The sequence below is a fragment of the Crassostrea angulata genome, chromosome 7 (assembly GCF_025612915.1).
Source record: "Crassostrea angulata isolate pt1a10 chromosome 7, ASM2561291v2, whole genome shotgun sequence".
NCBI classification, from domain to species: Eukaryota; Metazoa; Mollusca; class Bivalvia; order Ostreida; family Ostreidae; genus Magallana; species Magallana angulata.
In genome coordinates, this window is record NC_069117.1 from 34,544,403 (window position 1) to 34,571,156 (window position 26,754).

At 33.8% G+C, this 26,754-nt stretch overlaps 1 protein-coding gene across 2 annotated transcripts in view; it reads left to right on the plus strand.

Moving 5' to 3' along the window:
- The first annotated feature begins 438 nt into the window (after window positions 1-438).
- LOC128155319 (serine/threonine-protein kinase SIK3-like) overlaps window positions 439-26,754 on the plus strand; it is a 36,058-nt gene continuing 9,742 nt past the window's right edge. Inside the window, exons 1-14 of one of the 2 annotated variants that reach the window (XM_052816964.1) lie at window positions 439-617; window positions 3,108-3,224; window positions 7,016-7,079; window positions 8,275-8,436; window positions 9,740-9,864; window positions 11,751-11,874; window positions 12,378-12,601; window positions 13,107-13,263; window positions 17,183-17,283; window positions 21,016-21,328; window positions 21,820-22,060; window positions 22,918-23,084; window positions 23,632-23,834; window positions 25,171-25,251. In XM_052816964.1, the coding sequence (XP_052672924.1) occupies window positions 477-617; window positions 3,108-3,224; window positions 7,016-7,079; window positions 8,275-8,436; window positions 9,740-9,864; window positions 11,751-11,874; window positions 12,378-12,601; window positions 13,107-13,263; window positions 17,183-17,283; window positions 21,016-21,328; window positions 21,820-22,060; window positions 22,918-23,084; window positions 23,632-23,834; window positions 25,171-25,251 (2,220 nt within the window). In that variant the 5' untranslated portion in view covers window positions 439-476. The remainder of the gene's footprint in view (window positions 618-3,107; window positions 3,225-7,015; window positions 7,080-8,274; window positions 8,437-9,739; window positions 9,865-11,750; window positions 11,875-12,377; window positions 12,602-13,106; window positions 13,264-17,182; window positions 17,284-21,015; window positions 21,329-21,819; window positions 22,061-22,917; window positions 23,085-23,631; window positions 23,835-25,170; window positions 25,252-26,754) is intronic. The other variant, XM_052816963.1, reaches the window with a different exon arrangement.

Below are 26,754 nucleotides of genomic sequence, written 5' to 3' on the forward strand. Positions count from 1 at the left end.
TTTGTCTTACCCGACAAAATCAAAATACGACACGATTTCCAGTGAGCGTCGCGGATCGCGGGTCTCGAGCTTCATTGAGCTTTTGCAGTACACAGCCCAAAATCAGCAATATTCGTGTTTTCAGATATTCTCATTTTGATTTAAAGACTGGTCTTCTAGTGAGTGTCACTGTGTGTATGTGTGCGGCCGGGGGGGGGGGGGGGGGGAGGGGGGTATATAAAGTATTGTACTTCTACTATTACTTTTAACAATGTTTAAAGGAAATCAATACGTAGGCTAAACCTTATATAAACATGAATAACAATAATACCAGGTGCCATTGTGTTATTATCTTTGCTGAAAATATACTAACAATTTCAAAATGTACTTAGCTAGGCTATGTGTATTCGCTGTCACAAAAGGATAATTCCGACTCGAGCAATTAGCACCTTCGCTTCGCAATATGCGCAAGCGCTGTGAGGCAGTGCAAAAGGAAAATGGCGGTCATGAAAACAGGTTGGAGACCTCCAAATCAAGGGGGTATTGTACGTGTCGGCTACTACGAAATAGATCGGACAATTGGAAAAGGCAATTTTGCCGTCGTAAAACTGGCCACACATATTGTAACTAAAACGAAGGTAATTTGATATTTATTTTGTAAATTATGTCATTCAATGCTGTAGTTGTCAAACTGGGACTATAAAGAGGACTATCAAAAGCATGATGACTACGTGACCTCCTTGTTTGTCAAGTTGAAATAGAATAATAAACAAAAGTACATCATTTTTAATTCAAACGATGACGATACTGTATAACGGTGATTCATTTTCTCTCTCTCTCTCTCTCTCTCTCTCTCTCTCTCTCACACACACACACACACACACACACACACACACACCAAACCAAACCAAACCAAACCAACCTATTGAATAATTTCTGAATATTTTTTTATAAAGATTTGAAGCAAATAAAGATAGTAAATATGACATTATCAAAAAAGTTGGAGAGACCATTCTGTCATAAACCTCCCAAATACTTGTAAATACATACATGTGATAGGTTGAAGACCCCAAAACTGAAAAGGCTGGTGGCTCAAAAACACTGTAATTCTATACTCAGCTGCCCAGTAAATAATTGTACAAAAGAATAAATTGGACAAAATATCACTTAAATTCTTCAGGTAGGCCAAGGTACTTTTTTTTCCTAAACTAACAAATGTATATCGCTGCAAATACATTTGTTAAATGTTGTAGTCAAGATTTTAATGTTTACAAATTTCATATAGTGTTTCATGGTCACAATTTTTCCAAAGTATATGTAATTAAGCAGATGAAAGATTTTTTTACCAGCTTTGGTAACTTGATAATGGTACAAGTTGATGTCCCAAGTCTACATGTCAATTGTTCATTATACTTGTACATCTCAGAATAAAACAGTGCTAAATATAAACCCTGCATTAATTTTTGCACATAATGTATAATTTTCCAAAAATATTCATTAATATAGGCGAAATAAACATGTTTGATTGAATTAGTAAATAGAGTTTGTATGTATCATAGAAAAATGGGCCAGATTAAGGCTGTCACGGTTCTAAAAATTTTCCAGTCAGGTCTAAAATATTCGGTTTGATTTTGGTTTTTTGGTTCGGGTTAACTCTTAAAAATTCATTTTGGTACACGTTGTACAGTGACGTCACATGCGACCTTCTTCAAACAGCTGATTATAAACAAATTGTAGGATTATCATTATCTCCTTTAAACTTTTGACATTTATTTACCATGTACGTTGTTTTTTAACATGCTGACTAAATTAAAAGGATAGAATACTATTCAGTCGTACATGTTTGAGCCAGCAGTATGGATAAAAAACGATGTTATAGCCGAAGAAGTGATAGTGAAGTCGGCAACAACGATCACATTGATCGACGTGTAGACAATTCATGATGGTAAACACAACTTTGACTAGTAAGGATTTTAGCAAAACAATCGGTTATAGGTGTTTATTTAATTAAAATCTACAATAATCTTGTTGAACTCAGAATTTCATTATTGTAAAACTGTGGTCACAAAGAGTTTGTTTCTTCGGCCGTAACTGGTCACAACTTTCTAAGGTTCTTTACTTCATATTACACTGTATAAACATTTGTAGCAGGAAAAAATGTTTCCATTAATTATTGTTTTTACTGTTTTTTATCTTTTAACTTATAAATTTATATCAACAAACTTTGTCTATCTCTCACGTAAACATTCAATATCGACAACTGCTTGACTTCTCCCATAGAAAATAAAACTTACAGAAATCTTACATACAGTACTTATGATTTCTGCAGAGGTGAGCTATGAATAAAGAAATTAATCATTTATTCAAAACCGCACATATATGTATGTATAGTTTAACAATGCATCAGTAAAAACATAGCTAATGAATTAAATGAAGCAAGGCAGTATTCAAAATGGCATCCTCTCTTGTCGTTTTGTACACAGGCCCCTGAGCATAAATTATTATTCTTCTCTTTGAAAAATAAATACGATTTGTTTTTGAAACTAAAATTACAAAAATATACCATATAATTCAATAATATATGTATTAAATGTATACTTATAAATCTTCTCATTGACAGATATGTTCCTTTTCATCGTAAGATTTCCGCATTCTTACGTAAGGGAAACTTTAAAAAACAATAGTCCAAATCCCCATTTTTTGACGGCTAATACACTCGCAGGAGGCACTAAAAACCATCATGTCCCGTTATCAGCAATCTGATGTCGCACGTACATAATGGCGAGTAGATCAAGAGAGAAAATATGCATATCGTGACATTCGAATTTCATCGCTTTCAAACTAACAAATTAGCCAGATTATTTTATGAAAACGATAATAAACTTCATTTTTAATGAGTATGGAATGATTTTATTTAAAAAATTCTGAAAATTGAAAAAACATTCGATATGTCCTTTAATGAGCTACTGAGAGAATTTAAGAAAGAAGGTCAATATTTGACAGCTTGTTTTGATGATCAAACTAGATAGTAATATCCCACAAGAGTCCAAGCTCTTGTTAAAACTGCTCTCTGAAAATTCAAATACTTGTTTATTGTCTTAAAAAAACCAAACCATGTTTATTTCAAGGTTGCCATAAAGATTATTGATAAAGAACAATTGGATGAAGATAACCTGAAGAAAATATTCCGAGAAATGCGGATCATGAAGTTACTGAAACATCCCCATATAGTGCGACTTTATCAGGTATGGCAATATATCATCAGAGAGATAAATCAAGAACATTATGATTGTTTTGCAAATGTTTGTTAGATTGTTGGTCAGTTTGAAGTTTATGTTGTTAAACCAAAATCTTTTAACATGAAGGTTCATAGCCCCTGCCCCAATATTTGTTCAGCAACGAGGGATCCCTTGAATGAAAACTCAATTGTCTCTCTTCTGTTATAATTTCATGATGGGATGTCAGATTAATTTTCCAGCAAAATGTGTATGTATTAAAAAAAACTCTGAAAATGAAGGCAAAAGTAGAGAATGTCTTTATTTTGGAAAGGTTTTACCAGATGGAGTAATTGAAAAAATAGAAAATAAATGTATATATTTACATTTGCAAACATGGTTCCTTATATGAACCTATAGAATAACAAAAACGTTAAATTCTGTATGAACATTTTCGTGACGCCGCAATGATATCCGCATGCTCTTATCGCTTGACAGTTGCAATATTGTTTATTGTATATGAATGATTCTGAACGGTTTGCCATTCTCAAATGTAAATACATGTATAATTAATAAACAGCAATGTTAAAAAGTTCAAGGGATATGAACTTGGTTGGTATGTGATCAAATCTTCTGAGAAGCCCTTTGGGCTTCACAGGATTTGATCATGTGACCAACCAAGTTCATATCCCAGTGATTTTTTTAACATTGCTGATTATTTCTTAAGTATACACCATGCAAGTAGAACTATTTTGCTTAAGTGCACTACAAAAGTAACTTTGTTGTTCTACCGATTCTAAAAATAAGGGATTTACCCATGTGCATCAAAGCCATAAAATTTCACACAGTTTGGTCATGACAAGAAAATACCCAATATTGATTTTTAGTATTAAATATAATTTTATAAACTGGATGCAAAGCATCAAGAAAGTTTATGTATTCCAAGTTTTCATTGGCTATAATTGAAATTATTTGCTGATTTCGGTCAGCGAAAATGGCATCCAAGTCCAAACTCACTAGTTTAGACCTTCAACGATTATGAAAAAGTTTATTCAGAAAAGGAAATTGTTTCCTAAATTTTTCACCAAAAAAACTTATTCTTCCATATCATGGTAAAAATTGTTTTTTAAAATAATGTGATATAAAAGGTGTTAAGAAAGTTCATTCTGTTTGTAAATTAAAAAAAAAATTGCTAAAAGCAATGTTTCTGTTTCAAATTCACACTGGTTATACTATAGGGTTTTCAACTTATCAGCAGTTATCATCCCCTATATGCACTCTCTGGTGGTGTCATAGGGTGATGTAAAACGTCATCAAACAAAATGACTAGTTCGGTGAAAAAGCAGATGTCTTGCATAAGTGTCGATACTGTCAATGAACGAGCCCAGGCTTTGGCTTTATTAGATGCAGGATTAAGTGTGAAGGATGTGGCTTAACAACTGTGTAAAAGTGAGCGATGAGTAACAATGTGGAAACAGAGGCGAGAACAAAATAAACAGCTCACCGACCAACCGAGATCGGGCCGACCGTCGAAAATAGTAGGCGTAGTAAAAAGGAAAGTCAAGAACATAAAATACAAAAGAGGAAAATCAACAAGAAAATGCAGCAAAGAATTGAGAACTCGGGCTGTAATGTGAGTTTTGTGACAGTGTTTAATTATTGAGGAAAAGTAAAAAAAAAATGGAAGGCACTTTAACAATCAAGAAATCAGCTTCTGACGAAAACTTAATGACAAAAAAGATCAAAATTGCTCGTGATAACAAGCACTTGCCAACTTAAGACTGGGAGAACTACATCATCAGTGACAAATCTACAAAATACAGGTTTCATCTGCGGAACCAACCAGACATTGTTGTGTGAGGGTCCCAGTCTGAGGAGGTACCCGATGTCGGCTGCGTCAAGTCAAGCGCCAAAGTCATGATATGGGGGGTGCAAGGAGTAAATGGTTTGTCAAAGCTACACATTGTTCCATCAGGCGAAATTGTAAATGCAAAACATTTTGTGGATAAAATTCTTCAAAAAGAACTTAAACCTGAATCAACAGAAAAACGCTAGCAGGATTGATGAACGAAAGTTGGTTCAATATCCATGATTTGCTACTTTTGTTTAAAATGATGCAACATCTCACACTGCACTGGTAACACAGAATTGGTGAAAATTCATTTACCACACTTTATTTCGAAGGAAGAATGGCCTGGCAATTCCCCAGATCTAAACTGCAAGGAATATTTCTGGAGTATTCTGGACAGTTAGGCCTACAAGGATCCGCGCTGACAACATGGACCAAGTATGCTGCCGTCTACAACAAGCATGGAGGGAGATACTTTAGATACACTTACATGAGTTGTTTACTAATGAATTTAGGCTAAAGTAAATCATGGAACAAACTTTCTTAACACCTTTTATCTGTAAATTTATACATCCCTGGGTAATTAACACATTTGTCAATGAGTTGGGTACATTTTTGCAATGAAGAATGGAGCTTTTCAGCAAGTTGTTTATCAGATTACAGACATGATAAGTGGGCAACTCTAAATACTAATTAATTTAAGTAAATTCAGTATTCAACCCTGGAATATATTATTAAAATTGAATATTATCTTGCATCTATATAGACTCTATAGAATTTGAATAAATCATTTTTCACTTGTAAAAATTCACAGGATAGAAAACATATTTTTTACGAAGATTTATAATAGGAAATGTTGATATCTTTTCTCCATTTGGAAGTCATTGGCATACATTGCACAATTTTTCAACGTTATCATCTAGGTACTTTCAATGTCTCTTGCAATCTAAAATCCCTTTAGACATTATATTTTGTAGCTGTATATTGAAACCTGATTGTTTCAAAAGAGAAATTTAAAATTTTTAAAATATTTTTGAATAACATCGTTTGAAGCCTGAGGTATTTATAAATATCGAGTAATTAAGCCAAATGTGAATTGAGGAAATCATGGGAAAGGTAGAGTTCGAATGTCGACTTTAAGGTAGCAAGGGACAGTTTCGGATAAAATACCCTTCAATATTTTGTGTAAAATTGAGAGTTGCTGTACTTGAAGGCTTATGAGTGTTGCTAAACTTCATGAAATGATTTTTAATGATTACTGACAATACCATTAGTTAGAGGGATGTCTCTCGTTGAAATTGATATGCAATGTGTTGGCCTCATATGTTAGGTACATGAGAATTAGAAGAATAATGCGAAACCTGTGGCTATGACTGTTGTGTTGACTTTACACAGTGAAATTGCAAGTTACAGACGCGAGGTAAAATAACACGAAAAGTAGGTGAGTGGGACATTGTAAACTATACACCAGTAAGTGTCTGACATGTGATGGTGCAACATGCACATGGCACAGAAGGTCAACCTATTGCAGGGAATTAGCTTTGGGATGTCTTAATTTTAAAAAAGATGAAAAATTAGCAAAATGTGAAAGGGTCAAAATCTCATAAAAATCAGTTACAGGTTTTGACAAGTAATTTTCTTCAGAAATTGGTGATTGGCCTTATAAAAATTGAATTAAAGGTATTTGTGCTGAATGGGGGCTGGGGAAATTCTACTTACAGAGTTCCGAAGACACACATCCCCTTGTAGCCAGGGGATGACACCTTAATTATTTGGTATATTCACTTCTGAGTGGTGGTATCATTAGTGAGCGTTGGCTCACAGATATCTTGTTGATATTTAGGTTGATAGGTAAAGGTTAATATACAGGTTTTCTGTGTTAGTGGTAAAATTCATTGTTATATTGTCCAATTCAATATACTTATTAGGGATGAGTAAATATGTTTTACAAACATGTAATTTATTTATGAAGGTAATGGAGACAGATAGAATGTTATACCTGGTTACAGAATATGCCAGCGGAGGGGAAATATTTGGTAAGTGTATTCAGATTTATTCATTTTTGTGATAAGTTATACTAGTATTTGATAGCACTAATTGTGAATTTGAGAACCCTTTTAAGCTCACCTAAGCAAAAACCTTAGTGAGTATTTTCTGATCACATTTTGTTTTGTGTCTGTTCACATTTTCAACTCCTTCTCCAGAAGATATATATTTGTACCAATTGGACGTCAACTTTCTACAATACAGTATTGTATGATATGATACACTATTGTATTATATGATACAATGCTATATCATATATTGTAAAAAAAAAAATTACATGTTACAATGTGATATTGTATCACACTTTTTGTATAGTATGATATGATATTGTATTACACGATACAATGTCATATCATATGTTACAATATTATATTGCATCATTATTTATTACAGTAATATATTGTATCATATGATATTAATTTTAAGTATCATAGGATGCAATATCGTATTTTATATAATTGTATTGATAAAAATTGTATCTTATATGACCATATGAAATGGACATATGATTATCATACAATTTTCTATCATATGATATACAATATTGCGTCAAAACAGTATCCATGAATATCCAAGATCATTAATTATGATTTTCATATCATATGATAAAGTTTGTCTGATTTCGGTGATGCTTCATCTTGATGAAGTGTACTTTGTAATCTGTGATTACCTTTGTTATATTATTGTACTGATAAACACTCACAGTATCATATAATAATGTATAAAATGAACATATGATTATCTTAAAAATTTTTAACGTATGATATGCTAATACAATATTGTGTCGAAACAGTATCCATGAATATCCAAGATCATTTACTATGACATCATATATGGTAATATGATAAAAGTGATGCTTGATAAAGATGGTGTCATATCGGTGAGCTTTGTAATCTGTGATTACCTATGTTTATCTCTGTCTTAACCATTGCATATTACATGCTATTGAATCACGATATGATATAGTACAATTTATCTTTTAATATTCCATATTGAGTGAAATAACAATTTCATGTTGACTGAAATAACATTATATTACATTTTTCTTGCATCATATTACAGAATATCTACGAATATTTTGATGAAATGGAAGATGTTGACCTCATATACGTGATGCATTTGTATACATGATGCCTTGTCAAGATGAGGTCTGTGATCTCTAAAACCATATGTTCTTTTCTTCAGATCATTTAGTAGCACATGGAAGAATGAATGAAAAAGAAGCCAGAAAAAAATTCAAACAAATTGTGGCAGCTGTTGCATTTTGTCACAGTAGAAATGTCGTTCATCGAGATCTCAAAGCAGAAAATCTTCTGCTTGATGCCAATCTCAATATCAAGCTAGCAGGTAATTAATTCTTTGATTATATATTTCTAATCAAAGGATTTCATTAAAGAGACAGTACAGCTGAAAACATGTGTGAATAACTTCAGATTTACCTATTGTATCATTAGGAAATAAGAAATAACGTTGATTGTAATAGTTGAAATACATAAAAATTCCTTTCACATACTTAATTAACGTAATTATGAGCTTTCGGAAATTTAGGGGTCGTACAAACCGGAATAATTTTATATCGTTTATTTGTACCAAATTTTTGAATTTGATTGACAGTAATTGACACGTGCTGAAAACTACAAAATCTTCGTCCGACTAGTCATCATGGTATACGAGGTTACAGGGGCTCTCTAAACGGAACACATCCTCACTTACTTGATAATTTATAAATTGTTTACCAATTTCGGTTCATTTTAAAATGAACAGACATAAATATGTCAAATAACCCCTCAAGAGGCCTCATTTACAAAAATGAATTTAGGTTGTAGCAACTCCTACAATAAACACGAAAAATACATGTTTACAAAAAAATAATTGTGGTCATTTTAAAAACTTTGAACAATTATTACTTGGGAGAAGTAGAAAAGACATATTTATATCAACAAACATGTACAGGAGAATCTTCGCGAGCCCTGCATGTGTTTTGTTTACAGTAAATACGCATGCGTAGTAGTATAGAAAGCAGACCCCTTAACACGTTGTGATGTAAATATGTGATAAGTTATACGTAATTATTAATTTTAATGAAATAATTAGATTTATTTTATGATGAACTTTGTAATTTTCTTAAAGTTTATATGAGTAGTACAATAATACCGAACCTGATCAATAAAATATTTTCAGGTTTTGTTAAAAGATGCGCCGTACTGTCTTTTTAAGATACAGTACAGCTTATGAGTATTCCTCACAAAAAACACCATAGCTGGTGGAACTTGGTTCCTCACTGATGTTGGTGGTGTTAAAAGGTGTTGAATTTTTTATTCAGACACTGCATTAGATATGAAAACACAAGTAACTGCATGTGTAAATATTGCAACACGAGCAACAACTGGTTCAACATAGAGCATTGGCTGAAGTGACATAAAAATACATTTATTTACTGAACCAGCTAGAATAGGAACATACAATACTCAATTTCCCCTCTGATATAAAAAAAAAAGGGGGAGTGAAAAAAAAATCTCTCATCTCCTACAATTTTCTTGTTTTAAAATGAATAAAAAGCATTGAAGGAATTATTTAAATTGTAAAATAAGCATTATTTATAAAGGGTAAATGTAAATGATAATGTTAAGATGATTTGTTTTATTTTCAGATTTTGGATTTAGTAATACATTTTCTCCGGGATCAGCCCTGAAGACTTGGTGTGGTAGTCCGCCATATGCCGCTCCTGAACTCTTTGAGGGTAAAGAGTATTACGCCCCAGGAGTTGATGTCTGGGTAATAACCAAACTTTAATTAGGTGTTAAAAATGAAAAGTTATGTTTCATTTGGGACAGACTGGTAAAAATGCAATTGTTTTAGTTGAAATCAGTTCATTTGCCTTTTAAATATTAAATTTGGTCACAAGAGAAATAAGTATGATGTGGAATAAAACAAGTTTTGTTCGTTTATGTCAACAAAAAATACTTTCATGTTTACCATATTTGGCAAAAAATTAAAAAAAGGGGTGAGCAATTTATACCACAATGGCTTTTTTGGCACATATTCCTTCCAGGTGAAGCACTGACTGTCATACTGGAAAAACTTTTTGATAGTTGAAACATATGTACACTTCTGTTTGTTTAACACAATATTTAAACTTTAGGCTAATATAATCTTTGTTAGAGCATTTAATTGCAGAAAAGGATTTGTTTTTAATCTGTTGATAGATAAAAAATCATATTATAACTGGCACTTTATACTCAATTTGATTGATTGATTTATTCCTCATTAAGATGTTAATATGGGTACCGTCTTGGTGTATGCCGCCATTACAGATGTTATAAATGAATAAGCATAGTAAGAGCCTCATTAAGTTAGTACAGTTTCTTATTGTAATTATAGTGGTTTTAAAAGTACTCTAAGAATTATTAGTATTTTGATTAAATAAAAGTAATTTTAAAAAGCTCACTGAAGATTTGATAGCTTATTTTTTTTTTTACATTTCTGCGACCCTATCAAAGCCATTGTTTGGAACTCATGTGTCTGTCACTTGTTATCTCGGACATCGCCATGGGGCAATGAAATTATCAAAACATCCATAATGACCTGTAAACCCCTGTTGTCTGCGAGAGGTGACCATATTGAGCAGTTCAAAGATTAATATGATGATTAATAAAACATAAGAATTATGACAGAATGGTTATCAAGTGGCCGTTGAATAAAGTGTTAATAACATGGTGGGTCAAGATTTGACTGGCCGCTGGCCGCGTTACTTGAGTGGCCGCATAAGAAAAATCATCAAACTGGTCGCTGGTCAAGAGTGGCCGCTGATTTCGGGTGGCCGGCTAAGACAGTTTGGACTCTATGTACTTGTTGTAAAATAGCTCATTTTTAATTTATCATATTTCTATAATGACGTTGATGAGGCAATTTATATTTATAAACTTGATTGAGATAACCTTTTATCTATCTGTAAGCAAACTTAGTAAAGCTCTATTCATACCTTTGAAGTTTGGGGCATTACAACACTGAATTCTGCTCCATTCATCTGTTTTGACAGTATGGCCATATTTTGGAATTTGGGTACATAGTGGAGCCCTTGGGATTTTCTTCTATTTTTTTAAAATACACATTCACTGTCATCTTTGTTAGCCAAGGTTTTTCGGTCTACTCTGCTCCCTATAAATCCTTTGCAGATCTCATTACTAAAGCTCCGTGACATGTTCTATTTTTAGGTCACCTTAGTAACTCATGTGACCTTTTGCAATTGGTCTTTGTCTGTCGTCGTGCGTGAACAATTTTAATAATAATAGCATCTTAAATTCTGTTCTCACCAGTCAACTTGTTTTCAAATTGTATTTTGCCGTAGCGTGTACCCGGTATGTAACCTGTTGTTTCTTTCAATCATAATGTGAATTTGCAAGGGGCGCAACTCAAGTTATTTGCCAGAGAGCGCCACTGCATCACAGAGTTTTAGTAATGAGATCTGCCGAGAGCTTATGGGGAGTGGAGTGGACCGAAAACCCTTGGTTTGCGGCGATGATTTACTGCATTACATGTTTTTGTTAATCACTGAAGCATATCAAACTGTGTGGTTTCTATGATTATGAATACCGGTACTTGTAAGCTTTAATGCACCAGCTTTAGAATTACAATAATTAATGAATGGTTTTTAATTTCAGAGTCTTGGGGTTGTGCTGTATGTGCTTGTTTGTGGTGCTTTACCATTTGATGGCAGTTCACTACAAAGTCTTAGGTCGAGGGTGCTTTCAGGGAAATTTCGAGTGCCATTTTTCATGTCCACAGGTAATTTGAAATAGCATAACCACTGATTTACCATTACATTATATGTATACATATTTCATATCAGTATGTATATGATATACTGATATTAATAATTTTCAGTGTTTTTATCCCCTCGCATAACTTCTTGTGAAGGGGATATAGCATCGCTGCTGTGTGTTTGTGTGTCCATTTCAGCCTTTTTAGCAAAATTCAAAGAAAACCCACTCAAACTTCGTACACTTCATAAGCATGGTTAAAGGACAAACCCTATCCATTTTCAAGTAATTATGTGAAATATTTATTACAAAATCGTAAAAAATACAACACTTAAAATAGAAATTAGAATCTATGCCATCTGGAAAATTTCTAAGTTAGAGGTCAAGGTCAAAGCAAAATTATCTGAAATTCTTTTCATCCTATATTGTCCATTATTTAAGTGGGGCCCTTTTGAGATGGTCACTATCTCAATGTTGTCTAGTTTGATTTAGGGAAGTAATAATGATTCAACTTATTTCTATTTACAGAATGTGAAAACCTTATCAAGCAGATGTTAACTGTGGATCCCTCAAAACGTATTTCAATACAGCAGATTTTGAATCATGAATGGGTTAGAGCTGGGGATGAGGATCCTGAATTTGAGGAACTAATCTTATATTCAAGATCTGCAACTAATGAGGCAGAGGAACTTAATGAAAACATTCTTATTCACATGGAGAATCTGGGACTTGATCGGGAAATGACAGAAAAGGTAAGTTTTGAAAAAAGTTGCTATTATGCATACTTAAAAATGGTGGCCTAATATAGATGATGCCTTGTCTTTGAAAAATCTAATAGGATTTTTGGCATATGCTGGGAAAATGATAAAGTATTGATTTGTAGAAGAAAAAATGTTCTTATTGCCAAGTGTGAAATGTACATAGATTAATTAGGTTATTTTTAAGATCATCAAGTTCTTTTATTCTTTTCTGCAGCATTTATAATCATACTAATTTCTCAATGCACCTTTTTTGCAAGTTTTACTAAAATGGTGAACTTTTCGGTAGGTAGTGTCTTGGCAATCCAGTCCAAATGTCTTCTAATGTTTACTTTGCCCCTTGATTATTAGCAGAAATATTGGAACTATTTTGCACCAGTTTTAATATATTGCTTGTATTAAAAAAAGCAAGTACTGTCAATAGACATGGTTATAATACAAAATTAATAATCTTTAAAAATGACAGCAATTAATATAGTGTTTTGTTGCCTCTTTCCAGTCTGTACAGTTGGAGGCATATGACCACCACAGTGCTGTTTATCATCTACTGCTTGACAAAATAAAGAAACACCCCAAATCAAGCATAAATAAATTGCCAACCTTACTACCAATAGGAGTGGCAACGGAGAGAAGGTCCAGTATTACTACTGGTGTGGGTAGGTATTCCGATGCAATTTGTTGTTCTGGATCATCAGATAGATATACAGTGATTTGTAGAATTGTCAGTTAAGATAATACTTATAAATGGGGATGCAAAGGATTTCCATCTCTATATCTGTAATTATACCCCCTCTCTTAAAGGCCGAACATTTTACAAATGCCTCCTTTTTTACCTGTATAAACTTTAAAACGATGCCGCCTGTCATTCCATTTTATAACAATAGTGCCCAGTCTGATTGACGTGATCTTCCGAGTGGATCTGGCCAGGTCTGTGGAATTCTGTTTACTAGCAATTAACAAGATTATCTTTGATGCCTTCCGTCACAAATTTAAAGAGGAAATTGATTTTTAACATTATTGAAATTGATCATGAAAATTAATCATTTAGTAATTGAAATTAGTTAATTTGTATTTGAATTTGCGTGACCTTATAAATTCCACAAAGATGAGCAGCTGTAAAATATATTAAAAATTCTCTTTAAACAAAAGTATGAGCTACTAAAGCTTTATTTACTGGTAAAACAGGCAATTGGAACTTTATGCAGGAGTTTGGAAAGAACTCCATCGTCATAGCTTCGTAAAGGGAGTGCCTGCCTTTACATCCACATTCTTATTGATCGCATGGTTTTTACACCTCTATAAAATAAGCCCCACCCTCACCTGAGATTTACCACCCGGTAAAAATGTTGACTTTGGGGGGGGGGGGGGCTGCTTTTCCTCTGTGTGTTTGTGGCATTTTTCTCAGCAGTTATTAATGTTCTCCGACCCCCAGCTTCAAAGTATCTTTTTAGCTCACCTGAACCGAAGGTTCAAGTGAGCTTTTCTGATCACCCGTTGTCCGTCGTCCGTCCGTCCGTCCGTCCGTCTGTCTGTCTGTCTGTCTGTCCGTCCGTCCGTCTGTAAACTTTTCACATTTTCAACTTCTTCTCAAAAACCACTGGGCCAAATTTAACCAAATTTGGTACAAAGCATCCTTATGGAAAGGGGATTATAAATTGTTAAAATAAAGGGCACAGCCCTTTTCAAAAGGGAGATAATTGCGAAACAGTAAGTATAGGGTGCATGTCTTTAAAAATCTTCTTCTCAAGAACCACTGCACCAGAAATGCCAATATTTACACAAAAGCTTGTATATATAGTGAAGATTCTAAATTGTAAAAATTGTGACCCTCAGACCAAAACTGGGGCCCCAGGCGGGGTTCAAAGTTTAACATAGAAATACATAGGAAAATGTTTAAAAAATCTTCTTCTCAAGAACCACTGCACCAGAAATGCCAATATTTACACAAAAGCTTGTATATATAGTGAAGATTCTAAATTGTTAAAATCGTGACCCTCGGACCAAAACTGGGGCCCCAGGCGGGGTTCAAAGTTTAACATAGAACTACATATGGAAAATGTTTAAAAAATCTTCTTCTCAAGAACCACTGCACCAGAAATGCCAATATTTACACAAAAACTTGTATATATAGTGAAGATTCTAAATTGTAAAAATTGTGACCCTCAGACCAAAACTGGGGCCCCAGGCGGGGTTCAAAGTTTAACATAGAAATACATAGGAAAATGTTTAAAAAATCTTCTTCTCAAGAACCACTGCACCAGAAATGCCAATATTTACACAAAAAACTTGTATATATAGTGAAGATTCTAAATTGTAAAAATCGTGACCCTCAGACCAAAACTGGGGCCCCAGGCGGGGTTCAAAGTTTAACATAGAAATACATAGGAAAATGTTTAAAAAATCTTTTTCTCAAGAACCACTGCTCCAGAAATGCCAATATTTACACAAAAGCTTGAATGTATAATGAAGATTCTAAATTGTAAAAATCGTGACCCTCAGACCAAAACTGGGGCCCCAGGCGGGGTTCAAAGTTTAACATAGAACTACATATGAAAAATGTTTAAAAATTTTCTTCTCAAGAACCACTTCACCAAAAATGCCAATACATACACAAAAGGTTGTATATATAGTGAAGATTGTAAAAATCGTGACCCCCGAACAAAAATTGGGGCCCCAGTAGGGGTTTAGATTTTAACATATATAGGAAAATGTTTTAAAATCTTCTTCTCAAGAACTGTAGTGCAACTGTTTTGGATATTACTATGCATACATGTACATCCTTAAATAATGTAGATTCAAAAAATTGTAACCCCCGGACAATTGATGGGCACCAAGAGGGGTTCAAAATTTAAACATTTTAAAAAACATAAAGGAAAAGTTTCAAAATTTTCTTCTCAAGAACTACAATGTTTTAGTTTGTGGAATTTCTATGCATGCATCCTTCGCTTATGTAGATTCCTAATTGGTAAAATCGTGACCCCAGACCAATACTGGGGCCCCAAGATGGGGTCAAAGTTTATTATAGAAATATAAAGGTAACATGTTAAAAAATCTTCTTCTCGAGAACTACAATGCTTCAATTTGTGACATTACTATCATGCATACAACCTTGGATAATGAAGGTTCGACAGTTTTAAAATAGTGACCCTTGGACTAATACTAGGGACCCAAGATGGGTTTAAAGTTAAATGTAGAAGTACCGGTATATATGGAAAATGTTTAAAAATCTTCTTTTCGAGAACTACAATGCATCAATTTGTCAGATAACTACGTAAGCACCCTCAAATAGTGTAGATTCGAAATTAAAAAAGCCGTGACCTCAATCTAATACTGGGGCCCCAAGAGGTGTTCAAAGTTTAAATTAGCATAGAAATATAGAGGGAAAATGTTGAAAAATCTTTTTCTAGGGAACTATAATGCTTCAGCTTGTGAGATAACTATGCAAGCATCCTTAAATAATGTAGATTCCAAATAATTAACACTTTAGCACTGGACTAATACTGTGGCCCCAAGAGGGGTTCAAAGTTTAACATAGAAAAATATATTGAAAATGTTTTTAAAAAGTTTTTCTCGAGAACTATAATGCTACAGTTTGTGAGATTACTTTGCAAGGATCCTCAAATTGTGTAAACTCTAATGTAGTGGAACCAAGAGTTATCTTTCTTGATGTTCTGTATAGTCTGAGAGTTATTCCTCTTGAAGTGGAACTCTTCTCTTCTTTTTCAGGTTGTGTACGTGCGGTCCCACCGCAGTGCTACACATTTTAATTCCTATGTTACTATTTATGTTGTTAAAGCCAACCATAAACCTCGGACCATAACTGGGTCCCCAGAAAGGGGTTCAATGTTTAAAATAGAAAAAGCATATGCTACGAAATGTAATGTTACAAGGAACTGCTGTTCAGGTGAGCGATGTGGCCCATGGGCCACTTGTTTTATTATAAAAATGTTATTGGTCCTTCAAAGTTTACAAATGAAATGATATAAAAAGAAATTATAGATAGTATCCATGCATTTTACAAAGTTATTGCAAATTTGCCCACAATGGATATAATGGAATATATATACATTTTGAGATCAAATTTTAAGAAAAAGATTGTACCTGTTCATCGGTGGCTCAAACCCTTATACAGTGTACCCATATGTAGTATATCTTCCTGGAACCACTAAGCCAAGCATTTCATTGAAACATTAATCCTAATATTAATAATAGAGGCCTAATTATATTTGTCTATATAAAAGGCTGATATATGGTACGAATAAAAAAAAATTCAGATGATTTAGAGTTGTTGGACATGGCAAAGGATTGGAGATCTTGAATTGCAGATGCTTGAAATTTTAACACTTTCTTTGTTTAGGCATGTAATTTTTCAATATTATGGGACTCGAAATCAAATATCTATATCCATAAATTCGTTATAATCAAGTTTGTTTTAACCTTAAAAGTTTGCAAGGATTTGTTAAGAATTTTGTTGGAACACTATTAAATTTTGCTATGCCAGGTCATGCGAATGAACCAATTAGATAACACTCTCTTTTATATATTTATTGAAGTATATTTCTTTGTGTATTTCAGTGGATCAGGTCAATAAATCAGGAGAAGTCACTTCAGAATCAACACCACTTATTTCCCCTGCAGCTTTATCACGCATTCAGCAACTAGTAGAACAAACAGAGGTATGTCATATGTTTTGGTTCTGTATTGGTCATAGTTAACATTATATAGGTATCAAAACGCGGAGAGATAACATATTTTTTGCTGCCTTTGCTACACCTCCGGCACAGGCGTACAGACCTGGTTTTTAGAGCAGGTCCTGTATCTAAGTTGTTACTTGTCTGGTCTTCACCAGACTTGCCTAGTTTGTGCATCTTGGCATCTTTATGGACTTAACAGTCTTATATGCTGAATCTGAGTTATACTTTTCAGATGCTGGAGGAGGTTAAGGTTTTTGAAGTAGGTTCAAGTTTTTGGAGCAGATGCCCTTTGATAGCCATATCTAGGTTACTACTGGTCCTATCTTCACCAAACTCGGGTGGATGATGTGTCTTATAATACTTATGCACTTGACAGACTTGAATGCTAAATCTGAGGCAAAGGTTTCGGATGGTGAATGAGGTGTACGTTTTTTGAGCTGGTTAAAATTTTTAGAGCAGGTGCCATTTGATGACTATATCCAAGTTATTACTGGTCATTACTTCACCAAACTTGCATGGCTGGTGCATCTTATGATACTGATGCACTTGACAGGCTTGAATGCTGAATCTGAGCGATAAGTTTTGGATGCTGGATGAGGTTAATGTATTTGGAGCTAGTTGAAGATTTTGGTGCAGGTGCCATTTGATAGACAAATCCTAGATAGATAATGCATATTGTGATACTGATTCACTCTACAAGATTGGATGCTGAATCTGAATTATATATTTGAGATGCTGGAGGAGGTTAATATTTTTGGAGCAGGTCACATATTTATGTAAATAATATTCATTATTCAAACTTGCATGGTTGATATAACTATGTAAATGAATCTCTGTGGTAGCTTTAGATACGGAGATCAATCTTGATTTTCTAGATGCTTAGATAGGTTTAAGATTTTAGAACAAGTCAAGTTGTGTTAAAATCTTTGAGGTGGTTACAAAATGAAGTAAATTCTGTTCACACATAGTCAGACTAAAACAGATAATTTAAGAATTAAAGGTAGCTTTAAATACAGAGCTTGATCTTGATTATCTTGATGCTGGAGGAGGTGTAAGTGTTTTTATGAGTAGTTAAATGCCGGTTTGAATGTTGGAAAAAATGCTGTCCTGACCACCTATCATGGTTCATGTAACTTTGGATTTAAAATGTGAGACTTAGATACAGACCCTGAACTCTATTATCAAGGATGATAAGAAAAAAACCTTGTCCTACCTCAATATAACTTTCATGATAGATGCGATTGTTGCTATATGATATATCATGATTCCTATTCTAGACCTATGATATTGTACTGTATGATATGGTACAAATTGTATAGTTAATTTGATATTGTATCATATGATATAATTTAGGCCACATAAAATTAATTCTCTGGTTCTCAGGCCAAATTTTGCAAAATTAGATGAGGGAGGGAGGCTTTTTTTTTTCTTTTTTATTGGTAAAAAAACAGATGAGGGAGGCTTTTTTTTATTTGGGTAAGAGATTAACTACCTAAAATTTAAAAAACAAGATTTTCTTTAATCAATCTGCTGTTTTATTATTTAATAAGGATATCTATTAAATATTTTAACAGATAAAAACACCCCAATGTATGTTTGAAAATACAGTCCAACTTTCAAAGTACAACAATGATATTTTAATATTTAAGTCAAACAAAAAAACATCTATTCTTTTATAAGTGAACTGTTTGTTTTCATTTTTTTCTGCTTCTTTGCCTTGGAGCTTTGAACATTCTTCCATTTTAACGCGGGCTGTCGTTGTGAAACAACACAATCATGACACATCGGGTACTGTCCTTCTTCTGTATCTGTGTCTTGTGTCCAACAGTGATAGCATATTGGGGGAAATACACCAGAGCTGTACATGTAGTGGGGGGTCTCAATTGGAGATGCACAGGTCAAATTTTATCTCATATAAACTTTCTACATGAGAGCGCATATTGAGAGTGCTTTCTCAGGATTATCAGGTTTTAATTCCTAAATTCAGATCCACATGAAAACTGATAAAGTCCAATGATTTTGGTAAGCAAGGTACTTTCTTGGGCACCAAGTTTAGTAGCACTATATAACTTATAAGACTCTGGGTTTCTGGCAATCTATGCAGGTTCCCATTTGTTTCACTGTTTTGGCAGTCTGAGCAGATAGACTAAATGGAATTTCATGTCTGCTTGCAATTGATTGTGCTCGTTTAGATGATAAAGAAGGACAGTGTTCCTCTGTAGTATTGTTCAAAAAACCTCACTGAATTCTTTGTAGTGTCCTTCTTCTCCTTTAATAAATGACAGGCATTTAAAAATAAAGAAAAATACCAATCCACTTTACAAAACGTAAAATGACATAAATGATGTTTACTCTAAAATACCTTGCACTGGATCAGGAAAGTTGTGTAACTGGCTAGAGATATCATTATGCAATCTTGGGTGTCCGACAGTTCCTAGGACCACATTTCTTCACAGTTAAGAAGTAAGTCCTGAATATACAGCAGTTATCAATAAACCCCGCAAGTTTATAATGGTTAAAATCGCGGCGTCCAAACTGTTCTTGTGCTTGCAAACTGTCAAAGAAACGGAGGCACCAAGTAATATTTCTGCGGAGGTCCAACTTTCCCAATCGAATTTCATCGATTTCACTCCCTTGTACAGGTCTAACAAAAAACATCCATCGGAAAAACTCTCAATAATAGTCCACGGTAGAATCAAAAGGGTTCCATGGCGGATACAAATCGAAACAGCAGACATTTTGATTCGTTTTAAGTCCAAAATTTCCATCGACCCCATTTTTACTAGTATCGTTTATATCATCGAGAGGTTTGGATCATACAGTTTTTACTATCGAAAATAAGCGACTTAATGATTAAGACTACGGAGGCTGCGTATTAGAAACGAAAGTAAAACTATATACAAACCGAAAGCGGAAACTTTTTTTTTCCGGATAGGTCTCCGCATTATCAACTTTTTATTTTATTGAAAATGCAATAAAATTTGCAATGCGGCACCCTCAAAACGGATGCGCGCGGGCCTGAGAACCGTAATTTCAATTTTATTTAGCCTTAGTAAAATATTATATGATACAATAAGATATTGTATCATATTTTTGTGAAATATCATATGATATTATATGATGGAATAATATTGTATCATATTATCTTTACTATATGATATTATATCATGATATTGTATCTAATAATATTATACAATGTTGTATCATATGACATTGTTATATGATATGTTAAATGTAGGGGTGTGCAATATTACTACAAATACAGAAAATATTTCTATAATTAGGATAATGTAAAGAATTACTTAATTGTTAAGTGCTACCTGATTTTCTTTTTTTTCCCGTTTGAGTCGAATTTGTATTTTCTTGGGAAAGAGGCAATTTGTCGTTTTGGTTTTAATAGCATTGATAATGTTTAATTCAAAATGGCTAATGAGTATTAATAGTACAAATCATGAAAGCTAAAGCTTCTGTGTGACAAAATTTTGCTCTTCAGAAAAGAGCAAACCTCAAATCCAAACATGTTAACATGATCAGAGTAATTAACTACTGTAAATAACTTTCTTTTAACCCATTTCCATTGCTTTGAGAAAAAATTTCTAATACAATTGATAAATTTAATGATGGTTTTATGTTGTCTAACTGTTAACCCAGTGAAATTAAAAAACTGTCATATGTTGCACATCTTCTAAAAATCTTTTTAATAATTCCAATTAGGGAGAAGATACATCTAGTCAGCATTCTGATTCTGATAATGAAGAGCCCTCCCCTGAAGCCCTTGCTAGGTATCTTGCCATGCGTCGCCACACTGTAGGAGTGGGGGACTCTCGCCATGAAGTACCAGAAGATGTTCGAGTCAAACTGGCCAATCATCAACCTCTTATAGCTTCTCCTCAGCCAAATCTCTACTGGCCAATGGGTTTTGTGCCAAATACCAACAATCCCCATCTTCCTACTGTGCCAAATGAAATGCCTAGTGTTGCTGTCGCAGATCAACAATTCTTGCAACTTCCTACTTGTTTTGGAGCAGGTAACAATAATTGATTTAAATCCTGAGGTTCTTGAATAAAATGATAAAAAAATTTATGTCAGTAATAGGCCATAAAAAATTCACTTTCAAAAAAGGAACTTTCCTTAGATTTCAGGCCCTTTTCTGATTGGTTCTTTACCTATAAGGAAAAGTTTTATATTGCATAATGATGAACACATTAACGCAACAATTGATTTTAAGCATTCAGATCAATAACAGATTAAAAGAAATTAGTATTTATGAAAGCAAGAAAGATTATATGAGTATGCCCAGGAACAGCAGGTGTATGTGACACTTGCTATTGGTTTCTGATGATGTAACAATCTTTCTATTGTATGAACTACTAGTATTAAAATGAGATAATAAAGAGGTTGAGATTTCTTATGGGTATGTGTACATGAACTAAATTATTAATTACTTATAATTAATTAAAAATTATAGCAAAACTACCTTTCATTTTTATGCACAAGTCAGTATATGTCCATTGTTAGGTGGAGGAGGAAGTTGGAACAGGAGAGCTTCTGATGGAGGTGCTAACATACAGTTGTTCGCACGTCAGATTTGCCAAGGAGGCACTAGTTTACCAGGTAGTCCAGGCAGTCAAGAGGCACTTCCTACTCTCAACCAGTCCTCCGCAGGACTACAGTTGCCAACACTTCAGGGCTCTGTAACTGTAGAAGAAAATGAGGATGGAGGCTCGGACCAGGAACCAGACCCAGAAGCTGTACAGAGGTGAGTCAGAGTTGTTGAGATAGATGTTAGCACTCTATACAGTTCCTGAAATGTTCTACTTTCCCACTGGACAATTATTGAATGCTGCATAAGTTTTTGAATATTAAAAAATCTTCCCCAAAACCATTTGACCAAGTTTTGGTTGACTATTAGAAATGCCTTACTGAAGGATTGCAAATATAAAAAACAGAAAAATAATAATGATTTTGACCAAATATCATGACTATGCCCCTTTCAATGATTAAAAATAACAGTATTATATTCTGAAAATGATATATAACATGTATTCTTCTAATTATTTAGATTAATTATTTGAATGACCATATTTTCGAAGTTAAGGCCATATAAGAAAGCCTCTAATGTTACAGATCATTAGTTGCCTAGATTATGACTTTTAAACTATTTTAACTTTTATAAATAGTGCATTGAGAGAAACATATCAAAAGGTGTGTCTTTTGCCAAATTTGAGCATGGTATCCAATTTAATTTAATATTGGCATTTAATAAATTTTTAACAATTTAAATTTTTCTATGCACATATAAATACATTTTATTTCTAGTTTCTTAAAACCACATTTGAACACCCCTTTCTATTGACATTTACTAGTATACAGTAGCAATTGTTTACACCTGTATCAATTAAGGTATGCCCCTTACCTGAACTTACCTGGGATAACCCATCTAGTTTAAAACTCTGGCTTATTTTAAAGCAATTTTTTTTCAGGAAACACCAAGTGCTGACTTGAACAATCAAAAGATTCTCATTAGTCAATTCAACACTCATAACTGACTAATTTTGTTTAATTTCTTATCATCTTGACAAACTGGTCAATAATTCAATAAAAATTTAATTTCAGGTACTTGGCCAGTAGAGGTAGAAATAAAAGACACACTTTGGCAATGTCAAATCCTATCCATGAGATTCCTGAGGAGTTGCAGAAAAAGCTTTCCCTACAGCCAATCAGAGCACCTAGACGAGGGAGCGCACTAGGAACAATGCCACTTCCAGAAAGAGTTGCATCAAGTGAGCTCTGAAGTTTTACGTATATACTTTAATTTTGTTAATTAGGGCCCCGTTTAGTGGGTGTGTAATAGTCAGAGCTTTTGGTTAAAGGGTGTGCAGCAACCTTAGAAGTTTTAAGGTCAAAGCAGATCTCTTTAAAATCCAGTTAATTTCCCATTGACTTAATCTTGCTCATATTAAACTAAAAGAAATTCTGTTGGCAAAGGTAAATGAGCTTGACTTTGCCAACCTGAAAATTTTTAAGTCATAGGTCAGAGAACAAAATCCTCTGAAATGCCTTTATCCTATTTTTCATTACTAAAGCGGGGCTGTTTGAGATAGTCACCATCTCAGTGATGTCTAATCTTAATTAATTTACAATATTATTGCATAACAAATTTTTGTTGGAAAGAAATTTATTTGCAAATGCTTACTCTGATTTGTAACATTATGTGGGAAATTAATTGAATGTTAACTGAATCAGAATTAATGAACAAATTTAAATGACAGAATAGGAGAATAGATACTTTTATGAATTTTTAGGTAAAACTAATCTTTTCTTGTTTAGCTCCAAACTCTTTTGCGAACTGCTTACATTTACCAAATGAGAGATTTTCACCTGTACGCCGAGCCAGTGATGGGTTGGCCAATTTACCAAAATACCAATCACATCTGGAAAAGATATACAACCAGACCATACAACAATCTGGCTCTAGACACAGCAGCCAGTCCAGTCTCAAACAGCTACAGCAGGAATGTCAAGAACTACAGGTAACAATGTGTGGGTGTGTTTGACACCTCACCAGGAAAAGAAATGTTTAACAGCATACATTATATGTTTTGATTTAGGAGTTTAGTATTAAGAACTTTAATGAAAAACAGCTCGGTACCTGCACTGTAATTTTCCTATTAAAGTTCTGATAGCGCATCAGCATTTATTCATTCAGGATAGAAAGTAAGCAAATTGAATAGTGTTTTGATTTAAATTTGTAATTATTGTTAAATTTTTTAGCTCTATGAGACAAAGTCAGGGGGAGCTTATGCTATGCTGTCAGTTTCGGCAATGGCATCGGCATCCAGACCTGGTTTAAGTTTTTGTTGCAGGTCTTGTATCTAGATTTTTACTTGTCCTATCTTCACCAAACTTGCATGGATGATGCATAAGGACCAAAATTTTCAAATCACTCAACTTAAACCTCAATTCAAATCCTTATATGAAAAGTGTATTAATTTGAGGTTAAAACTTAGACTTGAGGCTGAGTATTGACTTGAGGAAAGTTGGTGGCAGTGGGGCCTGGACCTACTTATAGACTTGAAAGACTTGGATGCTGAATCTGGGCCGTGAATTTCAGATGCTGGAGGAGGTTAAGGTTTCGAAGCAGGTTAAAGTTTTTAGAGCATGTGCCCTTTGATACCCATTTCTAAGTTACTAACTAATCCAAGCGTGCATGGATGATGCATCTTATGATACTGATGCACCTGACAGGCTTGAATGCTGAATCTGAGCCATAGGTTTCGGATGCTGGAGGAGGTTAAGGTTTTTAGAGCTGGTTAAAGTTTTTGGAGCAGGTGTCCTCTAATGACTATATCTCCCGCAAATGAAGTTTATTCGTTGGGGGGTTTATATTGGATTCACCTTGTCCGTCTGTCCCTCTTTATATAGACGCAATTTTGCCCCCCTAAAGAATTCCTTACAACTGCGTGGAACAGTCTGGAAATTTGTACATATTTTGAACTCTATCTGAAGTTTTGCACCTGCAATTTTTATTAAGATCAAACAAGATTTAATGATTTTATGACAATTTACATTTTCCTTATCCTATATATTGCACACTGATGTTGAAAAGTAAGGGAGATAATCCTTACAGATTTGATTAATTATATTATTAGTAAAAAAAAAACTCTTTTAATACATTTATATAAATACATCCAGATGGAAGTTTTTTGTCTTCAATTCTTCACTAAATTTATATCACTAACCTTTCTGATTCAATTATATATTTTAGTTACTTAAATTAAATTTATGTTAGTCCCATTTGAAATAAGCCTTGCGGGGGTATTAGTCCCATTAGAACAGTTCTAGTTACCTATATTTAATTATTTATAGAAACAATGTCATCGTGACCCAGGAAAGGACGTTGAACTTCAGCAGCAACACACATTTCACCGCCTCCATCAATCTCTCCAGGTAAAGTGTAGCACTTGCTTATTGTTTATTTGTTGTTTTTCCTTCAATTCTAAACACTTATTTAGACCCTTTGAATATACTATAATAAGCAATATTAATCATAGCAAATGCTCATTCAAAATGAAGAAAACTTAGTAGTTTTCAATTTGTTTATACAAATATGTTCAAACTCTGTGGGCTTACCTGAGCTTTTCTGATCACAACTGTCTGTCTGTCTTCTCACTAACCACTTGACCAATTTCAACTAAATTTGCTTGAAGCATCGTTATGTAAAGGGGAATCTAAATTAAGAAAATGGAGGATCTAAACCCTTGAGAGAAGATATGAAAAAACCTCCAGAAAACTGAAAGTATTTTAAGAAAAATGAAACACTGGACCAGAAATGCCATTTAAAACAAAGCTTTTGTATGTATAGTGTAGATTCTTTAAACAATGACCCCTGGAATACTTGGAATACAAGTTTGGCAAATATTAATGGATGATAGATACTGTTCACACAAAAGAAAACCCGGTTTGCTGTCATATTGACAGCTTTTCTCTTGTTACAACTTAATATCTGTTTTGGAAGGAATGGGGTGTTGTTCAATTTTCATTTTTACTTTGGGATATTTAGGAAAAATGTTGTTTTGAAGCAAATTGGAGAGTGTGAGGATGTGTGATAACTGCGTGTGGTTGGAAAGGGGACACCTCAAAACGAATTTTACAAACGAAACAAAATAATATGAAGCAAAAGAGACAATGGTATTTTGACATTGCTTATAGGAATTTTCAGGTTCTCTGGTAAGTGAACCGGGCATAAATTATATTCTTACATGTGTATATGAATGTGGGAAAATTCCTCTGCAATTTCTGAGTTTTGTTGTTTTATTTTTTTTGTTCTTTTTGTTAAACTAAATAAGAAACAAACTAATTTGAAGGAGCATGAAAAGGAATAACATGGATGATGATGAGATATTTGCAACAATTTATACCTGCAATTGTAAAGATTAATGTTAGCAATATACTTCAGCAGACGACATTGTTGCTTGGGTGAGCAATGTGGCCCGTGGGCCTCTTGATAGTTATTTGATATTACTGTATAACCATCAGTCATGAGACCAAGGCTGGTTAAAAGTAGTCTAGATCCATACATTTCTAGAAATCATCAGGTTGAACAACTCTTAAAACATTAAGCTCAGTGTGTAGATTCATTTGGATCTGGATACTATTTACCATATTATATTCATCAAAATATGGTAGAAAACTGCATTTTACTTTACTATTTTTCTTCTTTTGTACTCATTCAGACAAATAACCAGTAAAAGATACTGTATACATGCAGGGAAATATTTGCCCCCGTTTTATTTTTGTTCCTTTCACCCTCGTTGTCAGCGGGCGAATTTAAGACTTGGCAAATCCCAAAGTCTCATATTATTTCTCTTTAAACAAAACTGTGTCTGGGCGAAAACAAGATGGTGCGAAACTGGTTGCAAGTGTAAAAGGGCGAAAATTACACGGGGGCGA